Source organism: Anser anser (genome assembly GCF_964211835.1).
Source record: "Anser anser genome assembly, chromosome: 1".
NCBI lineage: Eukaryota > Metazoa > Chordata > Aves > Anseriformes > Anatidae > Anser > Anser anser.
This window is the reverse complement of record NC_139720.1, coordinates 197,401,905-197,425,044: the sequence shown is the minus strand read 5'-3', so window position 1 is coordinate 197,425,044 and position 23,140 is coordinate 197,401,905. Positions and strand designations below refer to the sequence as shown.

The following is a 23,140-nucleotide window of genomic DNA, read 5'->3' as shown; positions in this document are numbered from 1 at the left end:
CTTGAAAGATGAGAGATCCACTAATATCTGTTACTAAAACTGGGAAGCAAAATATGATTTTAATATTAACTGTGAGCAACCTAATCTAGTGGAAGATGTCCCTGCCCATGGCAGGGGTGTTCCTTCCAACCCAAACCATTCTAACTGTACAAGAGTAACTTCTCCCAGATGTTTACAATACCCAGCAATGCTATGTATTGCAATATTGTAGCTGTAGTTCATTACACTTTTTTCTGAAGCTTAGATTCCAAACATTTAATTTTCCAAGCAAAGTATTCAGTAAAATGATGAATAAAATAAAACTCTCTAGTCACAGTTACCTTTGTCTTTATTTCAGCCTTCTGAACATTTTCTTCAGGATTTTTCCATTCTACAGCAGCTATATACCAGAAAGATGCACGATTGTGGGGGTGAAGAACAAGAAAGGAAAGGAAAAGAGAACAGAGGATTTCTTGTTGTCTACATGTAAATTCGTGTTTCAAATAGTAATATAAAATAGTATTTTTTTTTAACATATTGCTAATTCACTATAGTTTGGCTATAAACAGAAAACAATGGCAATGTTTATACTAATAAGAAACATTTAGTAACAACTGTAAGCACACACACACAGTATATTTTGCCCCCAAATCTTAAGATTTAAAGCCCTCCTCTGCTTGTTGAGGGCAAGCGAATAAACAAATCCCTAACCAAAATTGCTTCTCTATTTTATTTCCCTAGGCGCATTTATGTGAAGTGGTGCTGAAAGTTATAGAATTAGTAGATGTTTACATGCAGAATGAATTCCACCTGTACAGCTGTATCAAAGTCCCTCAATTTCACTTTCCTGCAAGCATAAAGCCAATGAAACTTTGACAGGATTGTAAAGGTTAGTAAAGCAGGTGTGAACTACAGACTCCTGATATGCCAGTGACTTGCCCTGTGACCTCTGGCACAGCACAGTCTATTAAATGCCAAATAGTTTTGTAGCTACAATACTGTGCAAAGTTTCACTCATTAATGACTACAAAGTGCTTTCAGATCAGTACATGACAGGCATTCTCTAAGTTCTCATATATTTCCAAAATGTAGTAATCTGTTTTATTTTCTTCTGTGCATATAAAATTGTATCTTATATAAGCAGAAAATACATGCATTTAGGTGATGAAACACATCTTACCTCATTGCATGTAGTAGTTGTATAGAACTTTTGGCTACATTTAAGAAGTTTGTTTAGTGCAAGGCTTTCAAACTGACTATTTTCTGGTAGTGATGTGCTTAGTTTTTATGCTAACATTTGAAATCATCTATTTAATATCTTTGGAATAAGAACAAAAGAGTTAGATAAAGCTATCCGTGTTTTATCAGGAACTAATTGAAATGGAAACTACTGAGGCATCTCTGGGCTGCAGTGACTGTGACCACAGCATAGTGTAGACAAACTCAAATTACGTTCCACGAAAGGGCTCAGAGACCTTTAGCTGTCTGGCGGCGATTGCCTGCACCTCTGCATACCACAAAGCCTGCACAAGTCACTAGAACAACTCAGTTGCTTAGCCTGCAGCAAGCTCTCCACTGCTGCACTCCTGGCACTGTTTCCATGAGCCAATAATACAGCCGACTTTACCATTAACAATGGCAAACCAGGAGAAAACAGTTACATAGGAATTTCTGTGTCTGCGTACAAACTTCTAACATTTCAGCTAGCATCAGTTGTTCCCCTTCTGTGTGTTGGTGGAACATAAAGCGTTGACTCATTGATTTCATGGGACCCACCTATGCAACTCTGGTTTGTGTCGATGAGCAAAAACTGAATTTAATGGAGTGATGTAAAAAGGACTTCTAAAAACAGATTAGCAACATTCAATAAAGCAACCATGTAAGCCGCCCTCTGAGGACAGAAGAAGTTCTGGACATATAACCATGTCTACCTATTCTTCAGCTATATTTTACTGACACTGCATCATGATGGAAAACCGTGATCAATTCCTTGTTTACAAAATCTGTTGCATATTGGATGGAAATATTTCCAGCTGAAAACCCACAGAGCTAACTCCGAAAAAATTTGGAACTTTCTGAAATGCAAAAACGCAACTTTGGTCCACAAACAAACTAAAATCTATTATTGTTGGTTAAATCCAGTTCTGCTTCATTTAGATTTGAAATGGGTATTTGAACATTCTTGCTTTTAGATTAGCTACAAAGCATTGGCATGTCACATTTCCATAACACACAGACATTTCAGGAAAATTTTGTTGGGTGCGTCACTCACCGACTCCTTTCTCTAGATCAGATCTGTCAGAAGCTCACTGTCTCTGGGTCACACGCAGCTGGGGACAGCCAAAGTGCATCTACCCCAAATGTCCAGCATGACATTTCTAACAAATGTGCAAGTGGAGAGGAACAGGATTCCAATGGTCTTATGTTCCCTCATGTGCTCTGTCATATTTGGGAAACTTTGAGCAATTAAATGGTTTCCTTTTCCTTGCAGTCACCAGAATGCTATTAAGGGGCTACATGAGTGCAAAGGAAAAGTGCCATGATTTTTGACACCCAGACCTTAAGAACAGGCCCTCTGTGTAGCATTTTAGGCATCTGCATTAGGAAACATCCAAAACCTAAAAATTCATACCAGATGATTTTGTTTGTATAATGCACTATACCAGCCAAAAGTTAAGCATCTCATACACTGCCTGACACTTTTGTACACTTCCTTCTATTTCTCTATGTCCCATCATTTCTAAATCTAAGAGGCTGAAAAATGTAGCATGGCAATCTTTGTTTCTGCAATATATATATATATATATATATATATATATATAAAAGCACAACAGAAATACAACCAATTCCACACCCATTTCAAATTGTAGCCCAAAGTGATACACATATAAACCTGGTCAGCAATTCAACCTGAATGTGAGCACTCCCTGTCTTCCACCTGGCATTCCAAAGTAGAAGTTTACAAAATTAGTATTTATTCCTTTTGTAGTAGTTATATAAGGTAGCCACAGTTTGAAGCTTAATCAGTTCACTAACAGCTACTGACCCTTAGGATGCTTTCCTGTGATTTCAGAAACCAGTGATTCATTGAGCTATGCATCATATTCCATACATATCAAAAGTATGTAAACCATAATAAACTAACCCTGTATCTTTAAACCAATCAGCATTTCAAATTGTACACTAATGAACTTCAGTGCAGCATATACTCAGTTGTACAGCATAGGTACGATAATACCCTTGCAAAATTTAATACCTGACCCAAAATCACAGTTCCATAAACAACCTAAAACAGAAACAGGCTAAGGGTAGGTCTTGGCACATAAGTATCCTGGTGGTTCATTCAAGTGTCAGCAACAATTACTGTCTTCCACCAAACACTGTTATGTTTGGCATCTCCATTTCTATGAGGGCATTTTTCCACAGCAGGCTGTTCATTCCTTATACCAGTAATCACCACCCCAGGGGGAAGGGGAAAAAAGAATAGAAAAAAAAGGTACAATGAAAGTAAATGGGTTTTGAACAAGCCTATCAGAAGATTCAGGAAGGGTGCAGCATTTCACTATCAAAATTTTAAACTAACTCTGAGGTCAGACCCCTCAGAAGAGATTTGGGATTTGCATAGGTTAGAAAGGTGACCAGCTGTATCCAGCAGCCCCCAAATATACATATGCTATAGGAAAACATGAGGAGAATGAAACCTCTTTTCTATTTCTCCTTTCCCTAGGTCAAACACCAGATGGAACACATTTTTATATATAAAATCTTGTGTATACAAACAGACCAGAACTCTGAAACAGGAACAAAGCATTCCCCCAGTTAAACAAATAGAAATGGAAATGATTGGAAAAGTGGTAGAATATGACCGTATTTTATTTTCAAGTATTTCCTATTCTTTCCCTTGTGTGCCAGAGAGATTTATATCTTACATCAAAGATCAGTGTCATTATCATGCCCAGCCCTTGGCACTCCAGCACTGCTATGTTTCATATAACTGCTCCAGCCCTTATGCAAAAACCAAATGCATGTGAGGGAATATGCTGCATTTTGTAGATCCATGCAGGTAGGACCAGTACCTCAAATTACACAAAAGAGGAACTCAGAAGCAAGTGCCAGATACACAGAGGACCTATTCCTTATGTACTTGTTACTCTTTCTATTGTTGCTGTAACATACATGTTCAAGTGATTACATTCCTCATGGAATAAAGGTAATTTATTTCAGATGTGTTCTGAGTTATGCAGGTGTCTTGACCAACAATTTCACATCCTCAAAGTATTTTGGCTGGATAGATGAGGACATAATATTAGCTGTTAAAATTTTATCATATTTCTTTTAAAAGTGATTATTCAGAGGCATTGCATCATAGGGTAATATTTCAGCTTTCAAAAAAGGATTTGGAGGTAACAGATTTTGAACACAAAATGTAATTTCACATACAGCTCGTAACAGTTAGCAGGCCACAAGTCACACCAAACATTGCATTTTAAGGCAATTCAAATTACTGTAACAGCAAACATTTCTGAAATGTTCTAAGATTAAAAAAACAATCATCTAAATCACCTGACTTGTATACCATTCACTTAAACTAGCTGGAAATACTGTTTTGTAGCCCTTAAATTTGTTAAGACAAGATGCGCAGTGCAAATAAAACTTATATAACTCTGAAAAGCATATGGAAATAATTAAGTTCCATATTACTTAGAATTTAAATCACCCAGAAATACCTTTAAATGTTTTTATCAGCACTAATTCACTACCAAGCTGATAAAAATTACATATCAACAAGAACAACAAAAGATGCGTAGCAATTTTTTTCTTAAATTAGGGCAGAACTTTAAGATGAAAAATACTTGTTTAAACCATCTTTATCAATAAGCGTATTTTGTAGAAGAGGAGGACAAAACCACAATATTTTAATAACACAAGGTGGTAAGTCATTCAACAGAAACATGTATGGAACCAACTTGGATGAAGAAATTGTACTCAGATCATTGAGATAAAATTCTGTCCACTACTGAGGCCTATCAAACATTCCTGAACTTACACCTCCTGCTACTGTTATGATGGTGAGTTACTATTCAAGAGTAATTTTCATCCAGACAAGAAAAACTAAGAGGGAGACCCTAACCTATAGGGAATGCCATACTCTGATTAATTAGGCTAAAAACATGACCAAGATTAAATTTTGCAGTCTAGATGAAGTGGTACACAGATTTGTAAAACTAACTTCATTTTTCTAAGTGGTTTAAAAAAAAAAAAAGGTAGCATTAGCCAACATCATCTTGCAGTACATATTCAGTCTTTAACATGCTTAACACATAATTGTCCTTTCCTAGAGAGTCAGAAAGGATAATGCAGAAGACAAGGGTAAAGAGAAGCAATAGAACAGTTGCCACATTTTGTAGCTACAGATGCGATGCCTGGATTGCGTGCACCTAAACACCTTTCTGACTCAGGGAGGCATCAAGCACTTCACCATCAAAAAAGATGAAAGCAGAACTGCGGAGTCAAACTGGCCTTGCCTTAGGTCTGAGAAAGGCTGATGGTCCTTATGGAGGGAAGGGCATCCTGAGGCAGGTATGGCACTGGAACGCAACAATGAGAAAGTGACAAGTAATGGAACCAGCAGCATCCATATGGAAGCAGTGGCACTAACTCAGGATGCTGGCTTTCATCCTTTCGGTAATGGGCTCTGAAAGACACTATGGAAGAGTACACCAGAAAACACCCAGACACATCACAGAACGGTTGAGGTTGTAAGGGACTCTGGAGGACATCTGGCCCAACCCCTGCTCAAGCAGAGACACCCAGAACAGGCTGCCCAGGACCACATCCGGGCAGCTTTTGAAGACCTCCGAGAAGGAGACTCCACAGCCTCTCCGGGCAGCCTGTGCCAGTGCTTTGCCACCTGCACAATAAAAAAAATTTCCTGATGTTTAGAACGAAGCTCCTGTGTTCTAGTTTGTGCCCAATACCCAGACACAAAGTTGTGCCCATTGTCCTGGCACAAAACATAAACAGATCGATGATCTAAGACAAGGGGGAGTGATAGAACTTCATCCTCTTCATTCACATGCATTGCAACAGGTTGTTGGAACAGAGCTGATCCAATGCAAAATTCATGACGGTTAATTATCAAGACCCTCACCTTCTATCAATAGCTACTAACATGGATATAACCAAGGATGGTGTGTGGTGTTGTTCCCAATTCAGGGATAGTTCTGGTTCTAGTATCTGCAGGTGCACAGAGCAGCAAAGAAAGCATTCAGGTTCAGTCTAGAAATTAGACTGATCCATTTTACTGGAATTAAGTCTCTCAATGATTAAGAACTCTTATACATACACAATAGAAAAAAATAAGAGGCAGCATGACAAAAATAAGTTTTCTGCCCTATTACATAACACTTTTATTCATCATACTTAACAAAACTAAACCTGTACAAGTTTGTACACATTGCATTGAAAGAACTGTTCACCAGCTTAAAAAAAATCAGAACATCAGAAACATTAGTCTTATGGTCCCTTTTGCAACTTTTTTCAGTCAATATCAATATATCTGCTCAAAGCTTAGAAAGATATGAAAAAACTTAACTGAAACATAAGACTACAGGGTCCCCTTCTGGGGGGGATCTGTGATTGGTACCAAGTTTGTATCTACATCTCAAATGCAAAATCCTAATTCCACTATATAGAAATGTGAAATTACAGCCATTAGTAAAGAATTAGATGTTTAAACAGTAAAGATAAACTGGATCAAAACTACAGTTACAGTTAAAGACACAGGTAAACATACATGACTGTTTAATTCAAAATCACATTTTTACATAGAAGAAATATTACATTCTGATCTACCAGTATGGCTTTTTCCATGAACAGGTGGGTGTTTTCAGATTAAAAAAACAAAACTAAGTTGTCTAAGAACTTAGAAAAATTTAGTATGTTAGGGAGAATTAGTACCAAGAAACGAAAGTCAGATTAAAGCGAAGATGTTAACATCAAGGTAGACACCACTATGATTTACTTTTGGAAGACATTTCACCTTTGCTTTTATTATTTGTCTTAGCTATGGCAGCATCTTTCACCTGTGAACTTTCATCATAAGAAGTTGAAAATAAGGTGTTATTTTTTCGATAGACTAAAATGCACCTGAGCAAAGGAAAATTAAAATTTAAAGGCTAAAGAAAGCATTTAACTGAAGCCAGTTTTGGCTTGTGGATGTGCATGAAATAAAACAAAAATGACAATTTTTGGCACGTATCCACATTAAGCTGTAAGGTGATTTAATAAAAGATAGCTAATAAAAGTGACCAGCTCACAATGAAACTGTACAAGCCATTAGTTCACATTTAAACAATATATCTGATTGCAGTTTAGAGCACAAGAACATAACTTAAAATCCTATTTTATTCAGATTTGAAAAACTATATTGATTTTAAGTAGTTTAAATACATTCATTCCCAGTCAAAGTTTTACAGTAACTGATGATTTTCAATCACACACACAACCAAGTTATAAATCCCTGAAACATGGATTTATTATAGGAATACTGATAAAACCTTAACAGAGATACAAATGATACATCACATAGTGTCTTACACCTTAATGGTAAGTACTTGACTATGTTGGACTGGTAGATGCATCACTCCTACTGTTAGACACTAATACCATCCTCTAGAACCAACTGGTTTAAATTGAATTCACAACAGTTCGCAATTACCTAAAAAAAGGATTATTTCTCCCCACCCCCCCCATCACACTACAAAATGTTCAATTTCTAACCTTTATTTCAACACTGGGAAAGAGAATCTCCCAGTTATGACAGGAACATACTAAGCAAGGAAAGCCATTGAAGTGAATTTTAGAAAGTCATTTCAGAATCAGTGTCCTTGCAGAGATTTAATATATAGCAGGACTTCCCTAGAAATAAGTCAATTGGCATATCTTTATGCTGTGCATTTTAGGATTTTACCCTATCAGTTGATCCTGGGATTCTTGAAGTTACTCTCATTCTGGCACTGAGTTTCTGTAGACTAGGGCAATTTCCAAATGAAAGGCACTCTGTTATGGGTGAAATCAGAATTATCAGCAATGCAAATGGACAACTTGTAAGATACTTAAGAGAACTGTTGTAGTCTACATGAGGTTTAAAATTAAGTACTTTCCTTAAAAAAGGTGGAAAGATATTTAGAACGGCTATAGCACATGTCTGCATGCATACAGACGCTAGCCACTGTACAAACACAGTGATCTGCCAGTATCTCAACTGTTCCTCCCTCCCTTCCCCCCCCCCCTTCACCTTCCCAAAGCTCTTTTGGATTGGGCAGAACCAAAAACTTCTAAGGTTCAACTGCACCATCAGGTGACTTTGCAGAATGGCTCAGGGAACACCACTGACCAGCACTACCACCTGCAGCCCTGACAGCAAGCAGCTTTGGAGAGTAAGTAGCAAAGGTGATCCCCTAGTAGAATGAGAGCATGGTCACACAGTTACTTTGTCCCACTTCTTTCTGCTATTTCTTCCCTTCTCATTACCCTTCCCCCCCAAGTCTCCCTGTAAAAAAAAATCCATCATCTTGGGAATAAAGCTTTCCTTAGTGATAGGAAAACTCATGCTTGTTAGTATGAATAAGGGATGTGCAAAACAGAAGTCATTTCCCTGAGGCAAAGATCTTCAAGTCATGCCTATCTTACATTGTCTATTCTTATTTCAAGCTGCTAAAGTATTTGGCACAATGAGGCCTTGATCACTGACTGGAGTCTCATGGCATTATCACAGTCTAAATAATGTAAGTATGCAGTAAAGTAGAAGTTACAAATGCTTCATTCTCTCCTATTTTGGTTTCTCACATTTACTTATTAAAATCCCCTTCTTTCTCAACGATGGCATTCAGCTTCCTGTGCAGAAAGGTAAAGTGACAAACTTCTACTGTATTTAAAGGTTGCCACAAATACTGAGTGCCTAAAAGGGGCAATCACAATAGTTATTGGACTCAATATATGAATAACAGGGTAAAAGTTATTAGCCTGTTATATACAGGTCAAAACTGGATGATTTAATAGTCTCTTACATCATGGAAAAACTTCCAGGGAGATGAAAGTCATGCTGTGAATGCTTCCGGTCCAAAACGCATAAGAAGCGAAACTTGAAGCCAAGTCTTTCCAGATTTCCCTTTTAAAATATAAATTGCACTTCTTATACAAAGCAATCCAAAGTCTAAACTGTAGTAAAAATTTGAAGCTGCTTTTCTGCACCACAGAGTATCTCTGTCATCTGAAGTACAGGCAACTTGTTTTCAGCTGTTCTGCTTGTAGAGCCATACACCCTACACCTTTCTGCTTAAAAAGTGTCTGCCATTAAACGCCGTGCCACTGGGTGGGTACTGAAAAAAACAAAAGTTTAAGGCCTTTATCTCCACAAGGAGCTGAAAGTTGTGGTACAACCCATGACCGATACTTAATATACAGCACACCCCCACCCAGGGCTCAAATAATTAGTCATTCTTTCTAACATTTGTTGCACAAGACAATCATACCAATCAGCAAGCGACAGTGCCAGTTAAGCATTTTTAAGGTCTCAACAATTCATAGCAAAGGGCACTTCCGAGAAAGATAATCTTAAAGATTTGGTTTTAAAAATCGACACCACACTCACATTCAAGGGACATTCTTCACTTTTAGGCCTTTGTCACAAATCTGAATCTTTATTGTTCTGAAATAAATGCTATAAACATAAGACTCAAAAACAAGAACTCCAACTTTCAGTCTCAGAGGTGTGGTTCAATGCCCATATCACATGTAACAAGAAAACTTCCTTAAAAAAGGAAAAAAATTACTGTAAAGTCTTTCATAAGAATGAAAATGCAATCCTTTGTTTTTCTCATTAGTTTGTGTACAGGCGGGCACCAAAAAACTTGCATTTTCTTTTAAATTCTTGCTATGACGCTTGACGAACTTTTTGCCATTCAACAAATTCATCCAGAAGTACAGGCCCTGCAAATGGACAAAACTTGGTGTTATATTTACCAGTGTCTTTCAAACATTTCCTCTTAACGTATGATGATTAAAACCGTTAGTCTAGGCAACATCTATGTCAACCACTATAGCCAAACACTTATGAACACCCAAATATGCCTACAATCACTTTAGTCCAAGGGTGGCAAGAGGTGCATGAATAACGCTATGCACAGAACTATGAAAAAAATGTTCCTGACACTTGACAGGTGCACTGAACTGAATGGAAAGCACAAAAAATAAGGTTATATTCTAAAATAGGACAAGTAATTCCTTCTTGTTAGACCTTTCAGAATTGCACATAATTAGAAAACAAAGAACACGATGGGATGCCTAAAGCAATTCAGCCACAGTAGGACTGACTATCAGCTAAGTGGAGATTCATCCTCATAAGCTATTTATCACGTATTAGTAGTTAGACGACTTTCTAATTTAACAAGAATTTATTATATATATAACAAAATACAAGTTTGCTGTTTGTAGTTTTGTTTCCAAGACTACAGTTTCATCTAGCAAGTCTCTATACTGGATCCTTAAACTGGATACAAGTTCACTCAAGTACGCCAGCATGCTTCTGCCATATTAGCAAAATTAGTATCTGCAGTTTGAAAGTGTGACTATTAGGACAGTTTTTCTATGTATTGTTGAAGAATTATTTTATACCTTATACTATTTTCTAGTACATTCAATTCCTATAACAATGTTATATGCCAACTGAAAATACTAAAAGTAATAGTAGAATGAACAAAGTTATGAATACTTACATGCACCATCTTCGTCATAGTTGCTAAGATCTGCATGGACAGTTCTGCTGAACTCTAGCACGTTGTACCACTGATCTTTGTTCATAACTCTATACTTCGATTGCTAGGGAAAACAATTTAATTTTAAAACACTGAAAGTGTCAAATGACATCTGACAATGCTGCATATTATTTCTAGTTTCTCTAATTTTATCTTGTCAGTTCCTAATAAACAATTCAATGGATAACAATGGCTACTATTCCCTCATTTTTCCAACTTTACTACACAGTACGTATTTGGTAGTTCTAGAACAACATAATATAGCTTCTTGAAAGAAGATCAGAGCAAGACTGAAATACCAAGGAATCAATTCACTGCTCTGACGCTTTAAAAATGGGCAAATATTCATTTTGCCCTGAAGTGGGGCGTGCTTAGTTAAGATGTTTCTAGAATGAGCAACTACAGAAATCTTTTCTCCAGAGTACATATAGCATGATCGTAAGGACATGTGCTTTCCAATGTTAATACTGATTTGAAGCCAGGGAACAGTATCAAGGCAAGCATGCTCCTCAATGTATGCACATCCACACTACCAAGCTGCTTATAGCTGAGCAGAATCTGAGCCAGCCACAGCTTTAGTTACCGACATATCCCACCTACACAAAGCAAACTAAGTTCTGCACAGGTGTAAGCTGGAGAGACCAAGATGCTATTAATTTTACCTTTATAGCCTAATTAAGATAGAATTTTAGCTGTCTTTTATGAGAGAAGGGGAGTGGGGCACAGTGACGCATACAAGCACAGCACAACTACATAAGCAGCCTGAGCAAGGGAAAAGAAGAAATACGGATACATTCTTGATCCAAACACAAATCCTGAAATCTTTTCACAGAACAGCCCAACAAGCATGCCATCAACCAAGAAGTCAAGGAAATGTGTACCTCCAGGTATTGATAAAATACTGAAAACAGTGGCCAAGTTCTTCCAAGCAAAAGAGCTAACATGGATTTTGCAGTATCGATATCAAGACTTCGCTGGTCTTTGTCCTAAGGTCAAATAAAGAAAGCACAAAAAACACTCAAGTACAAATTCATTAAGTAAGTAAAACTAGAAGTTCTTTAACATTCCAGTAGTCTTACCCTTGCAAAATCAAAGGCATATCTGTAGATATTCTTAAACGATGAAATGTCATTCAATTGCGACCGCAAGAAATCAAATTTACTCTGTAACTTTTCTGTACAGTCACACCTTAAAATAAAGGAAAATATGTTAGAATTTCAAAACAAAACATTTGAACCATTCCAGGAAACGTAAAACAATTAAAGTCACTAAAATGCAATTGTCAGGCTTACAGTAATAATACTACGAAAGTGACTTGAACACTGAACATGTTCAATGTTTTACTGACACGATGAATGCTGTGGTTCTATACTTTAAGCAAGTTTAAAAAAAATAATTTAGCAGCAACATATCACAGTCTCAGCTTTACTTCTCAAATAGTCTTTCTGTGCCATACTCTGCAGTTTATATTAATATCCATAACTATTTTATCTTCCAATCATTGTGAAAGTTTGGAGACGAGTATTCAGTGTACATTAAGGTGATACACAAAATCTTTATTTACAGCTGGATTCTCTGCCATGTACCTCTGAAAAAAACAGTAAAAAAACACTTCAAGACTGTACATGTTTATGATTGGCAGGATTGAGGAGGCACTCTGCAAAGCTTACAGAGGCCTGAGAGTAGTTTATGGCTGATAAATGCAAGCTCTGATAAGCCTATCACCTGGACTAGTCAGTAGTTATTCAACAGAAAACACAAGGTTGTACTACAATTTACAGGTCTGCTAGCTGGCATGAAAACCCTTCGCCAGAAAAAAACCTTTTTTAGGCCCAGAAATTATTTCAAATCCCAGACATAAAGGTCTTCATGTATTTTTATTTAGCAAGGACTTCTGTTTCCAAATAAAAAAAATCTGTTAGCTTCGCCAACACTGGCACTGGAGAACGTAACTTACACCTGTAAAGCCTCCAGGAAAGGCTCACTCAGGAGAATAGGTGTTATACTATAATCATATTTTATTTTTATAAGATAATGGCTGCTTTGAGTAAAAAAAAGCTTCCACCTTGTCTTGTGTGACAGAAACAATAATTTCATTAACACAGGGAAGAAGCAATGTGCATAAGTATTTCCTTTGGTGCACCCGTCCCTCTGCTGGTAGCCTGCCTCTCTGAGAACACTGCATCTTTCACAGCTCCTTCTGGACTTGCAACACAGGCCCACAGCCAAGGGCACTTCAGGAGTACTGCAGCACATTGCTAAGATGTTGCACTGCTGCTGTGCTTCCTATTCCTCAGTTCTGCTAGCCTGCGCATGCACCTGTGGTTGTCTCTGTCAGAACAGCTGCAAGGAGAGAGATGTAGCAATTCGAGCTGGTGGAGCCTTTTTGTTATAGGCTCCACCAGCCCCAAGTCCAAACTAAGGTCAGTGTTAAATAAATAAAGCTATTAGCTAATTAGGCTGCATAGTTAAATGACAAGAGCTAACATTTTACAATAAAAAAATATATTAAGTTGAAAAGAACCGTTGTTCAAAAAAATTAGGTAAAATTGAAGATATTTTTCCCTGTCTTCAACTACGTGATTGGTCTCAGTGTTGTATCCTTTAACCCTTAAAACATTATCATGAGTATAAAATGAGATGACCTTATAGCATAACATCTCTTCTTTCTGCATTCAGACCTTCATACTACAGTACCTGTCTACGTTTGAGTAGAAGTCTACTACTTAACACGTATCCAGGTGATTATGCAGCTTGTGTACTAGTAAAATAGGCAAGTTACTTACAGTAGGCTTAGCAGGCATTTTGTGAAAGGTAACCTGACTGAGGTTATTTAACATACTAATATGGATCCACACAAATTTCAGTATATCTACACTTCCTACAAAATATTCTGTTAAAGTTCCTCAAATATTCATAAATTTAAATACAAAGTAAAACTTACTGTCTACTGTACTATTGGTAATAGGTATTGTAACAAGTGATTTTCTTGATATAATTAGTGTGAAACTGTGCTAATTATCAAGTCTCAAGACTCTTGAGCTATTGTCAACCTATTTAAAGCTGAGCAGTTAAACGGATCACATTCAGACATGCGCTACTCTCAGGATTTGCAGGGACAAATCTCTTCAAGCCATTTAAGGCACTCCCACACCCAGGCAGTGATTTTCTTCACACCAGTGCACTAAGGAATAGTCAAACTTTTTTTTTTTTAAATACAGCCGTTTGGATTGCTGCACCATCAACAAGATGACTGAGATCACCCAGAATCATTTTCCTAGCTTAAAAAAAAGCCACGACAGCCTTTTAATTAGCACAAGTAAAGTGACAGCAAACTGCTGTACAGAGACAAGAAAAAAAGATACGAATTCTCAAACTGCCTTTGATGGAAAACAGTATTAAAAGCTACCTCAAAAACAACAAAACGACTTTAGCTTACTGTATTCTCTTCATATCCCTATATATATTTATAACACAGAACTTAAATTAGCATCACAAAGCAGTCCTATTTTTGTTTCTATTGAGGTAGAGAGCTCATTTGAGGCATAGGTGACATGGGCAGAGTAAAGATAGAGAATCTCCTACTCAAATATTCCCATGTTTATTCACACATGCTTGTCTTTTCTTCAATTAGGAAGAAAAATTAAGAGGAATACAAACATTAAACTAAAAGCATCTAGTAATGGTAATGTATAAGTAGTTTGAATGATCTTTGAATCTACAAGCCATTCCCCCCTCTCCCTGACAATCATTCAGCCCTCCTAAGGGAGGAAAGGAAATAAATTATCTTGCCTTCTTCATGTTCTGAGACAGGATCCTCTGAAATTTAGGTTTTATGTAGTAACTGGAGCATGGAGAGGCCCAAGGAAGTATCAGCTTAAAGAGCAAAGGTGCATTTTTTTTCCCCCATGTCCTGACAACGCAAAGATTTTGTTACTTCAACTGATCTACAGGTCTGGAGACCAGAAATCGGACTAAAGCATACACTAAGTAAGTATTTACATGATGCTTTGCATTAGCCCAGCAGCAAAGAAAAAGAAAGGCAATAGCTACAAAAATTCAAAAGTGGAAAATGAGCTGGTATTAGGTTTTCAAGAAAAAACAACCCATCTAAGTTTCTACTAATAATTGCAAACAGACAAATTACAAACCTGGCTTTCCTACCCTGTGCACCCCCCTCCCGCTCCCCTTTGACTTCTCTTGTACCTAAAAACATAGATCTTTCCCACAGTTGGGATATATTTTGTCTCTCTCCCCTTTACCTGGCCACTTATTTTCCAAAGATGTTTAATATAAGATTTTACTAATAATCTAAGGTTCAGACAATAGCCAAAGAGAAGTACTCAGAGAAAGCATCTGCTAAAGCCTCACTTCTTACACAAGGAATTGTTTGTTTGCTTTTAGCTATTTCGAACAATGGGGAATTTAATAAAATCATGAATTTTAATCCTTTTTTCTTGACCTTCATTTTATACCTAGGTGTTTTTCTTTGTAGGCCTATACAGCCCACATCTGACAAATACATGAGCACACTTCTGACCTATTTGTCAGATACCAAGGGTTAAATGCTCAAGTTCAAGTTATTCAGCCTCCAGTGCAAGTGTAGATAAACAGCCCCTTGCTGAGGGCTATTCATTTCATCCTAAGCAGGTGAAACAAACTGCCCACCTGAGGTACTCTGCCAACTACAAGAAGAGAGTTTCAGACAACCAGTTTTCAAATATATGTACAGGACAGGATTCACGCTACCAACACAACATACTGGAATCCTCTCTTTTGTACTGAAGTCTAATAAGCTGCCATTTAGTGCTTGAGCCACCTTCATTTTTGATGGTATATCACATACTTATTTTTCCTCCTCTCTGAAGAGGAAATCTCATCAGCATATCAGAAAGCTACAGGTTAAAAAACACAAATTTTGGTGGTCACTAAGATTCAAGCACCCAATGTTGGCATCTAAATGTAGGTAAGACTTCAGATTTAGGTGTCGCCATTCACAGAGCTCTAGTGAAGAAACCCTTAAAAGCAATTTGGGTGACCAGTCACAATGCCTTAGCATACACTGAATACCTCCCTAGGCTCCACTACACTGGCTAGATCTCCAAAGTTTGCAAAAAGAGCTTAAGAAATCCAGCTCCTGCACACAAACCACACTTGTTAATCTGGAGCTGAATTCCATCCAGCACTGTTCATGCACTTACATTATGTGGAATTCCACATATTTTGGAATAAGGATTCTGTAATATAAATCAGACTTAGAACACACATGGGGCTTTTAATGCATTCTAATGTCATTTCTTCATGCAAAATTGAAACAATGCTGTGCAAGAACGTAATAATACTCTATTGCTTTAAGTGTAAATCCTTCTCTCTGAAAAGATTTGTCAAATCTATCACAGGAAAATAGATTCCCCCCCTAGAATATTCAACAATTCAAGCCTACAGACTTATACTCTTTTTAAGGTATTCAGTCTTTAGTTCCTTCATATGAAGGTCACAGCTTTATCCAGATGCTTAGTCTACAAGCCTATGACTAGCACAACCTGTATTGTTTTGCTTCCCCTGAGTAACTGTTTAGGCTTAGCAGTTGCTCTGATTACACGTCCGTTTATATAAAGTGCACATCAGTACCGTATTTTCTCAAACACGTTAAATCTGAAGCATGACAAGCTCTAGTCTTGAAATGAATATTCCTAACTACAGCAGATTATTAGATAGAAATACAATCTACAGTATTGGCTCTGAGGAGCTGCAGACTCCATACATTTGCTTACCTTTTCGCTAGCCTGGCTGACTTTTGAAGCCTTCCAATTGGGTGTAAAAGTTAAGTACTTCAGAGAAGTGACTCAGTTATACCCATTTACACACTGCATCTAAAAATTCATGCATCCAAATCTAATTGAATGCAGTATCATAAGAAGTCACCCTTAAAAACATTCATGTATCATGTTTCATGAAGAACAAACAAAATGTGATGGCTGAACCAAGCCTCACCAAAGCAGATTAGTTTTATGAATCACGCTCTTTAGCCAGAACATAATCTCACCAAAAATTCCTGCTCACTGAATGATGTGAGAAGTGCATTTATAAATCAAAAAAAGTGTTATTTTACCTATGCATTAAGCATTGCTTCTGACCTGTATCCGATAAATAACAGTAATGATTGAAGATTATCAACAGTCCTTATCTATACAGCTTGGAAGTCAGCAACAAACTTCTCAGAATACCAATGCTGAGATGTTCACGGAGATCTCCAGATCTGCTTACGTGTGTCTGATAGCCAGTCTGTAACATACCTTTTTCTAATAAGAAGCCACCAAAGCCTGATTTAATTAATGTTAGACAAAATTTTGAGTGAATGCATTGGATTCACAATCTGATGAAACACACCAGATATTTCCATTTGGTGACTGAGACTGGACCCCAAACCGAGAGGTTCTGTGTCTTACTGCCAACGTACACAAAACTGAGGGCAAGAATCATTAAGCTACTGGTACAAAGAAAAATTGAACATTTTTGCATATGTGCAAAAAAACCCAAAAACAAACCACTTACTGTAATGAAGTCATCCCCTTTAACCATTCTTCCTTGGTAAAGAACCCCATGCTTTCAGCCTCTAGCTTCCAGGCTAAAACTAACATAATAATCTGGAGGGGGAAAAAAAACAAGGGGAGAAAAAGGAGTTAATACGTAAGACTGATTTCTAGATGCCAATGAAGAAAATTCCAAGCATTTAAACACTCCAGCAATTGTACATGCTTGCACTTTACTTGCTAGTAATAAATTCATAATTCAGCCATGTGCAATCATGCCCTTAAATTTAAATTTCTGAAGATGAAAGTACTACAATAAAACAAACAAAAACACGAACAACAGCTGCACATAATTGATGTATTCAGACAAAATCTTAGAACAACTCCTAAACGTAGCAAGATACACAGCACTTTACTTACTGAACTTAAGATTTGTATACAGAACTAAATCTACTAATCCAGTAACTCCTTTTAAAGGGTTGCTAGTATTGTAGAAACCTACATTTTCAGGCTGGACACCGATGTCTTCACAGAACTTTTCCATTCCTTCAGGCCCCACAACTTCATCAGGACCTTCAAAACAAAAGGAACCAGACTGAAATATAAGTAACATTCAATGAAATGTAAGTAACATTTGAATTGCATCATTGCAAGGGTTACACACAAGAATTAGACTACATTTCATATAAGCTATCTTCAAAAACAATTAATTATTCTATGAAGTAACTATTGTGTTAGAACCATTACATCAGTTGCAACTTGGAGGTGAGTGCATTACCTAAAAAAAATAACAGTACAGACTATAAGCAAAACTAAAACAGAACTGTTGTGAACTACCTCCCTAGAACAGCAAACATTTTGCTTATGTGAGTTTTCATAAGCCTCCGGTGAGCTTCAAATTGACTCACGGAGTTTTGCTGTGTATCTCTACTCTAAAAATAATATTCTTCAAATAGTTATTCTAACAACAACAAAAACCTCTATTTCCTATCTGAGTTACTGTTATGGATATTACTCTTTCAACCATGTTAGCATTATAGGTTCACACTAACACAGCAGAGGAGGAATCTAATAATAAATATGTTAAATTCTTTATGATGCTAAATAATATGGGGAGAGTGGTAAGTCAGAAAAATGCTACGCATATTAACCATGTATAAAGCACAAAAAAAACTTGACTATATTGAAATTACCTTGACTGGGGCCACAACAGTTAGTTTTATGCTGTCACTTTTCCCTTTTAATACAAAGAATGCTTCCAAAAAGCAGCAATACAGCATATTTAAAGAGCACATACGGACACATTATACAATCAGTTGTATCTCTGAATCCCTCTGGTTTCCATTATTTCTGTTGAGCCTGTTACAAAAATGACTTCTGCTCAACATCCAAGTATTATCAGAAGGCTTGCTGACATTCCATTTCGATGTATTTTGGATCATTTTGTTAACATGGTTTTAGTGAGTATGAACCTATGTAAAAGTTAAAGGCTATGTGTTCCACACCAAAATACCATTCTGTGATATTTTCGGCAAATGTTGCTAGTTAGACAGAAAGCCCTCTTTTTAAAAAAAAGATCTTGACGATACCTGTCTCCCCTTCATCTATATCTGCTGTTACTCTAAGCAGAACTCTTTTCAGGAGTTTGGATAACATATTTGAAATAATTATTCACTGCGAGATAAGAACATGCTAAATAAAAAGATATTGAGAATGACTAGTAGTACAGGAAAATAAAACAACTGGCATTTAAGATCACGAACGCTTACCTCTTTAAAAACATTGCACATTTTATTTTTTTTAACCTAGCTAAACAAGGCAAAACAAAGCCCTTATATAGAACATGTTAAACAGCCTGCAAGTTTAAGGTATGAAGTAATTATGAATTATTACACATGCAGAGCAGTTCTCTGGTAATGACGTCAAAATATGAATCAGTTTTCTGGCACAGAAATCACGTATACAATTCAGACATTATGTACTGTATGTACACATAGAGGTACACTCTCAATACAAAGGTTTCATTTCTCTACTTGCTGAGTATATGGAAATATATATTTAACTGCGTCTAATTTCACTGGAAACCCATTTTATGCTAAAAATGTTAGTTAACTGATAATCTAAATATGTCACATGTATAATTTTGTACACCCAGTTCTTGATTCAACAAGAACATTTATAGGCATTAAAAAAATAAAATTTTGTGCAGGTAACTCAATGCCTACAAACTTTATATGAAGAAAATCAACAAAACTGAAAGGAAAATTTTCCCAGGAAAGACTGATTCCAAAAGAGCATGCCTCAAATGCAAGTTAGAAAGTAGATTACTAGAACCAAGAGTAGTTCATTACTCTGGAAAGACTGCCAGAAAGGTATCAGTTCTGATTCACATGCCCAAACCAATTCCTGGCAGATAAATCATTTCATACTGAGAACTGGCCAATAATGAGTTTTAGTCTCCAATTAGTCAGTCACTTCAACTAGTCACTAGGCAAGAAACTCGTAACAGTTCACAGATCCAGAATTTCTAAGCATATAGTTAAATGGAGTAACAGTTTAGTAAATAAGCTGCAGAATACACTGGATATTTACTGAAGGCAACTTCTGTCCAAACTCTCTCACTTTCCTTTTAAAATCAGAAGCAGAATCATTCAGTTCAAGTGCAGTACCAGTTATTTCATTTTGAAGAACATCATAGTAAATTATAAAGCACAGAGGAAAGAAGAGAAAAATATAGAAAAACAAATACTGAGAATTACTATAGCTTTTACTAACAATTTAAACGCGTCTTATAAGGAAGTGAATATGGACATACCTTTTATGTCTACATGAGCACAAAAACCAAAGTGCAAATAATATGATGTGTTAGTTTGTTTTAAAAAAAGCCATATAATTTTAATTATCGATACACTACATTATTACCTGCATATTCATAAAACCAAGCTAGGCACTTCTTGCTTGAAAAGTGTTCCTCTCCACTTATTACTTTACCAGAGGCTTGTGATCTGCAATAGCTTAGAGAAACACAAGAATAATAAGTGTTACTTTGAGAAATGGGAAATCAAATTAAATTCTAAGTGTTTATTAGTTCAAACTAGGTAAACTGTTTCACAAAGTCAATATACATAAAAAAGCTGAATCTGTTAAGAGACAACTGTCAGTCATCCTATTTCAACATTTGTTGGAACAGAAAGTTACCTTGAAATGCAACTTTCTCATAGTCCAACTTACTGCAAACGTTACTTCTTCTCAACTGCCAGAATATTGTCACCTTGTAGATATTAAGCCAAAACCCCCACATGCAGATATTTAAAACACCACTGCTCAGTAATTCAAATGCTCCATTATCTGCTTATACTTATATATACAGGCGTTTAAAGTCAGGTCTCTAATAAGCAGCATGATCTTCAAGGGTGCTGAATATGCACAGATCCAATTTAGGTCAACAGGAGCTGCAGAGTTTGACATACATAAAAGTCAGGCTATTTATATTTAGGCATCCAAATTTGGAAAGAAAATTCAGTCAGTTTGTTTACATTAAACATGTAACTAAATCTCTAAATTCTATAGCTGTTTAGTACACACACCAGAATAGCAATATGCAATCTATGGAAGGACCAAAACTGCTCCGCAAAGGCAGCTCCCACCCCCCACATTATTTTCCTTATGTGGCATACAATCTCATTTGCCTAGGAAGTGATTTTTTTTTTAAATTGTTATTCTTTGAAAGAATACAGAAAAGAACTGATTTCTTCCAGTAAAAACACTGACACATGAAAGCATCTTTGCTCAGGGAGGAGTTATAGCACCTTTACAACGCACTCTCCTCTCAATACAAATTACATACTTTTACAACATGCTAAGATTTCTAAGAATGAGGTGAAAATTAACACCTCCCATGTATTGCTTTAAGCTTCACTAGGAGGAAAAGCAGTGCTTTCTAAGATGAAGCCATATGTGCTGAAAGCTGCAATTAAAGACGTACCACAGACAACCATCCATTAAACTGCCATTAAAAACACAAGTCACTAGAAAGAAAGAGCCATACTTTTGCTTGATGCTTTCAGCCAGTATATACCCACATATATACACTTGTAATCAATTTTTATTTAAAAAATATTAGCATTATATAGCTATATAAAAATGTTATATTAAAAATGCTCGTATCTTTACCATTTTGTTACCAGCTAACAGTGAGTTTCATTTACTTCATAGTTTTTGTCCAACCAGTGACTTTCATGCAAAGCTTTTTATTTAAAAAAAAAGCTTCCAAAAGATTTTGTCGAGTCAAAAGAAGTTAGAATAAAGTTCTGGTCAGCAACATTCAAGAAAGATGAACTGAAACTGGAACAGCTGCAGAGAAGGACTAGGATGGGCAAGGAAACTGAAAATCTCTTACGAACCAGAAGAATTTGGCTTGTTTGATTTAAAAAAAGCACAAGAAAACACAAGCACTCACTCCAAATGCACTTGGAGGCAGAACCATGAGGAAGAAGCTTTAGATAAAGGATGACTCAGTGATCCTTGTGGATCCCTTCCAACTTGGGATACTCTATGATTCTATGATAATGTTGACACAAGAAAGGTTATCGAGCACTAGCTGTGAATAAACTTAGACTGAAACTAAAAGCTCATTAACAAGTACAAAAAATGAGCTCCAGAACAGCTATCCAAAGTGATCAGTCATAAGAAGATAAAAGCCTAGTGACTTCTAACCTCAACCTCTAAGGTCAACCTATTAGGAAGGGCATACGCCACAGTTTCTTGCAATAGCCATTCCCATAGCATTGATTTCGTAAGTCTTTTGTATTCTTATGTCCTCAGGATGTTTGTCGTAACCACTATTTTACTGACACACTTGGAAAGGTCTAATAGATTAAGGAGGCATACAGCTCCTGCGGAAAGCCGTGCTGGAAGCTCCTGCTACACCATGCCAATGCTTTATCATGCTAATGGCCATTTCAGGTACAGAATCACAGAATCATCTAGGTTGGAAGAGACCTCCAAGACCACCCAGTCCAACCTCTGACTTAACACTAACAAGTCCTCCACTAAACCATATCACTAAGCTCTACATCTAAACGTCTTTTAAAGACACCATCCAGGGATGGCGACTCAACCACCTCCCTGGGCAGCCCATTCCAATGCCTAACAACCCTTTCAGTAAAGAAGTACTTCCTAATATCCAACCTAAACCTCCCCTGGCACAACTTTAGCCCATTCCCCCTCGTCCTGTCACCAGGCACGTGGGAGAACAGACCAACCCCCACCTCGTTACAGCCTCCTTTAAGGTATCTATAGAGTGCGGTAAGTACCATGATATTAATAAAAACGCTGCAGATAATAATGCACTTTCTACACATTTTGATCAACAAAATGCTTCGAGATCCTTCAGGCTCCGGAATTTATTAATGAAGAATGTCTTGATTCTGTTTTGAGGCGTGCTGAGGGCCACAAGCGGCCACCTTGGCCCGCCCCGCCCCGCCGGTACCTGCCGAGTTTACACTTCTTGAGGCCGGCCTCGTCCTGCGCCGCCGCCGCCCCCGCCGCGGCTTTCCTCTTCTTCTTCACCGGCATCGTCCTGCCTCGGGGCGGAGGCCGCCCCGCTGCCGGGGGCCGCGGCCGGGGCCCCGCCGGGCTCAGCGCTGCGGCGGCCGAGAGCGGAGAGAGGAGCCCCGGGGAGCCCCGCGTCGCCCCGCTGCTGCTCCCCGGGCCGCGCAGGCCCCACGGGCCGGGAGCGAGGAACCGAGCGGCGGCCGCTGAAGGAACAGCGGGCAGCCCGGACGCGGCCGCCGCTGGGCAGGAAGTGAC

General features: G+C 37.5%; 1 protein-coding gene and 1 long non-coding RNA gene across 2 annotated transcripts in view; one reads left to right on the top strand and one right to left on the bottom strand.

The window, feature by feature from the left end:
- LOC310904265 overlaps window positions 1–7,776 on the top strand; it is a 13,591-nt gene extending 5,815 nt beyond the window's left edge. Inside the window, exon 2 of the long non-coding RNA XR_014588170.1 lies at window positions 338–7,776. This is a non-coding gene — a long non-coding RNA (uncharacterized lncRNA). The remainder of the gene's footprint in view (window positions 1–337) is intronic.
- DCUN1D5 (defective in cullin neddylation 1 domain containing 5) lies at window positions 6,361–23,140 on the bottom strand. The gene is made up of 8 exons (XM_083848723.1): window positions 22,821–23,140; window positions 20,252–20,343; window positions 17,832–17,902; window positions 17,352–17,443; window positions 11,876–11,984; window positions 11,678–11,782; window positions 10,758–10,860; window positions 6,361–9,972 (listed from the first exon to the last, which is right to left on the bottom strand). Exons 1-8 carry the CDS (start codon window positions 22,904–22,906, stop codon window positions 9,917–9,919), a joined length of 714 nt encoding a protein of 237 aa, XP_083704849.1. The 5' UTR covers window positions 22,907–23,140; the 3' UTR covers window positions 6,361–9,916.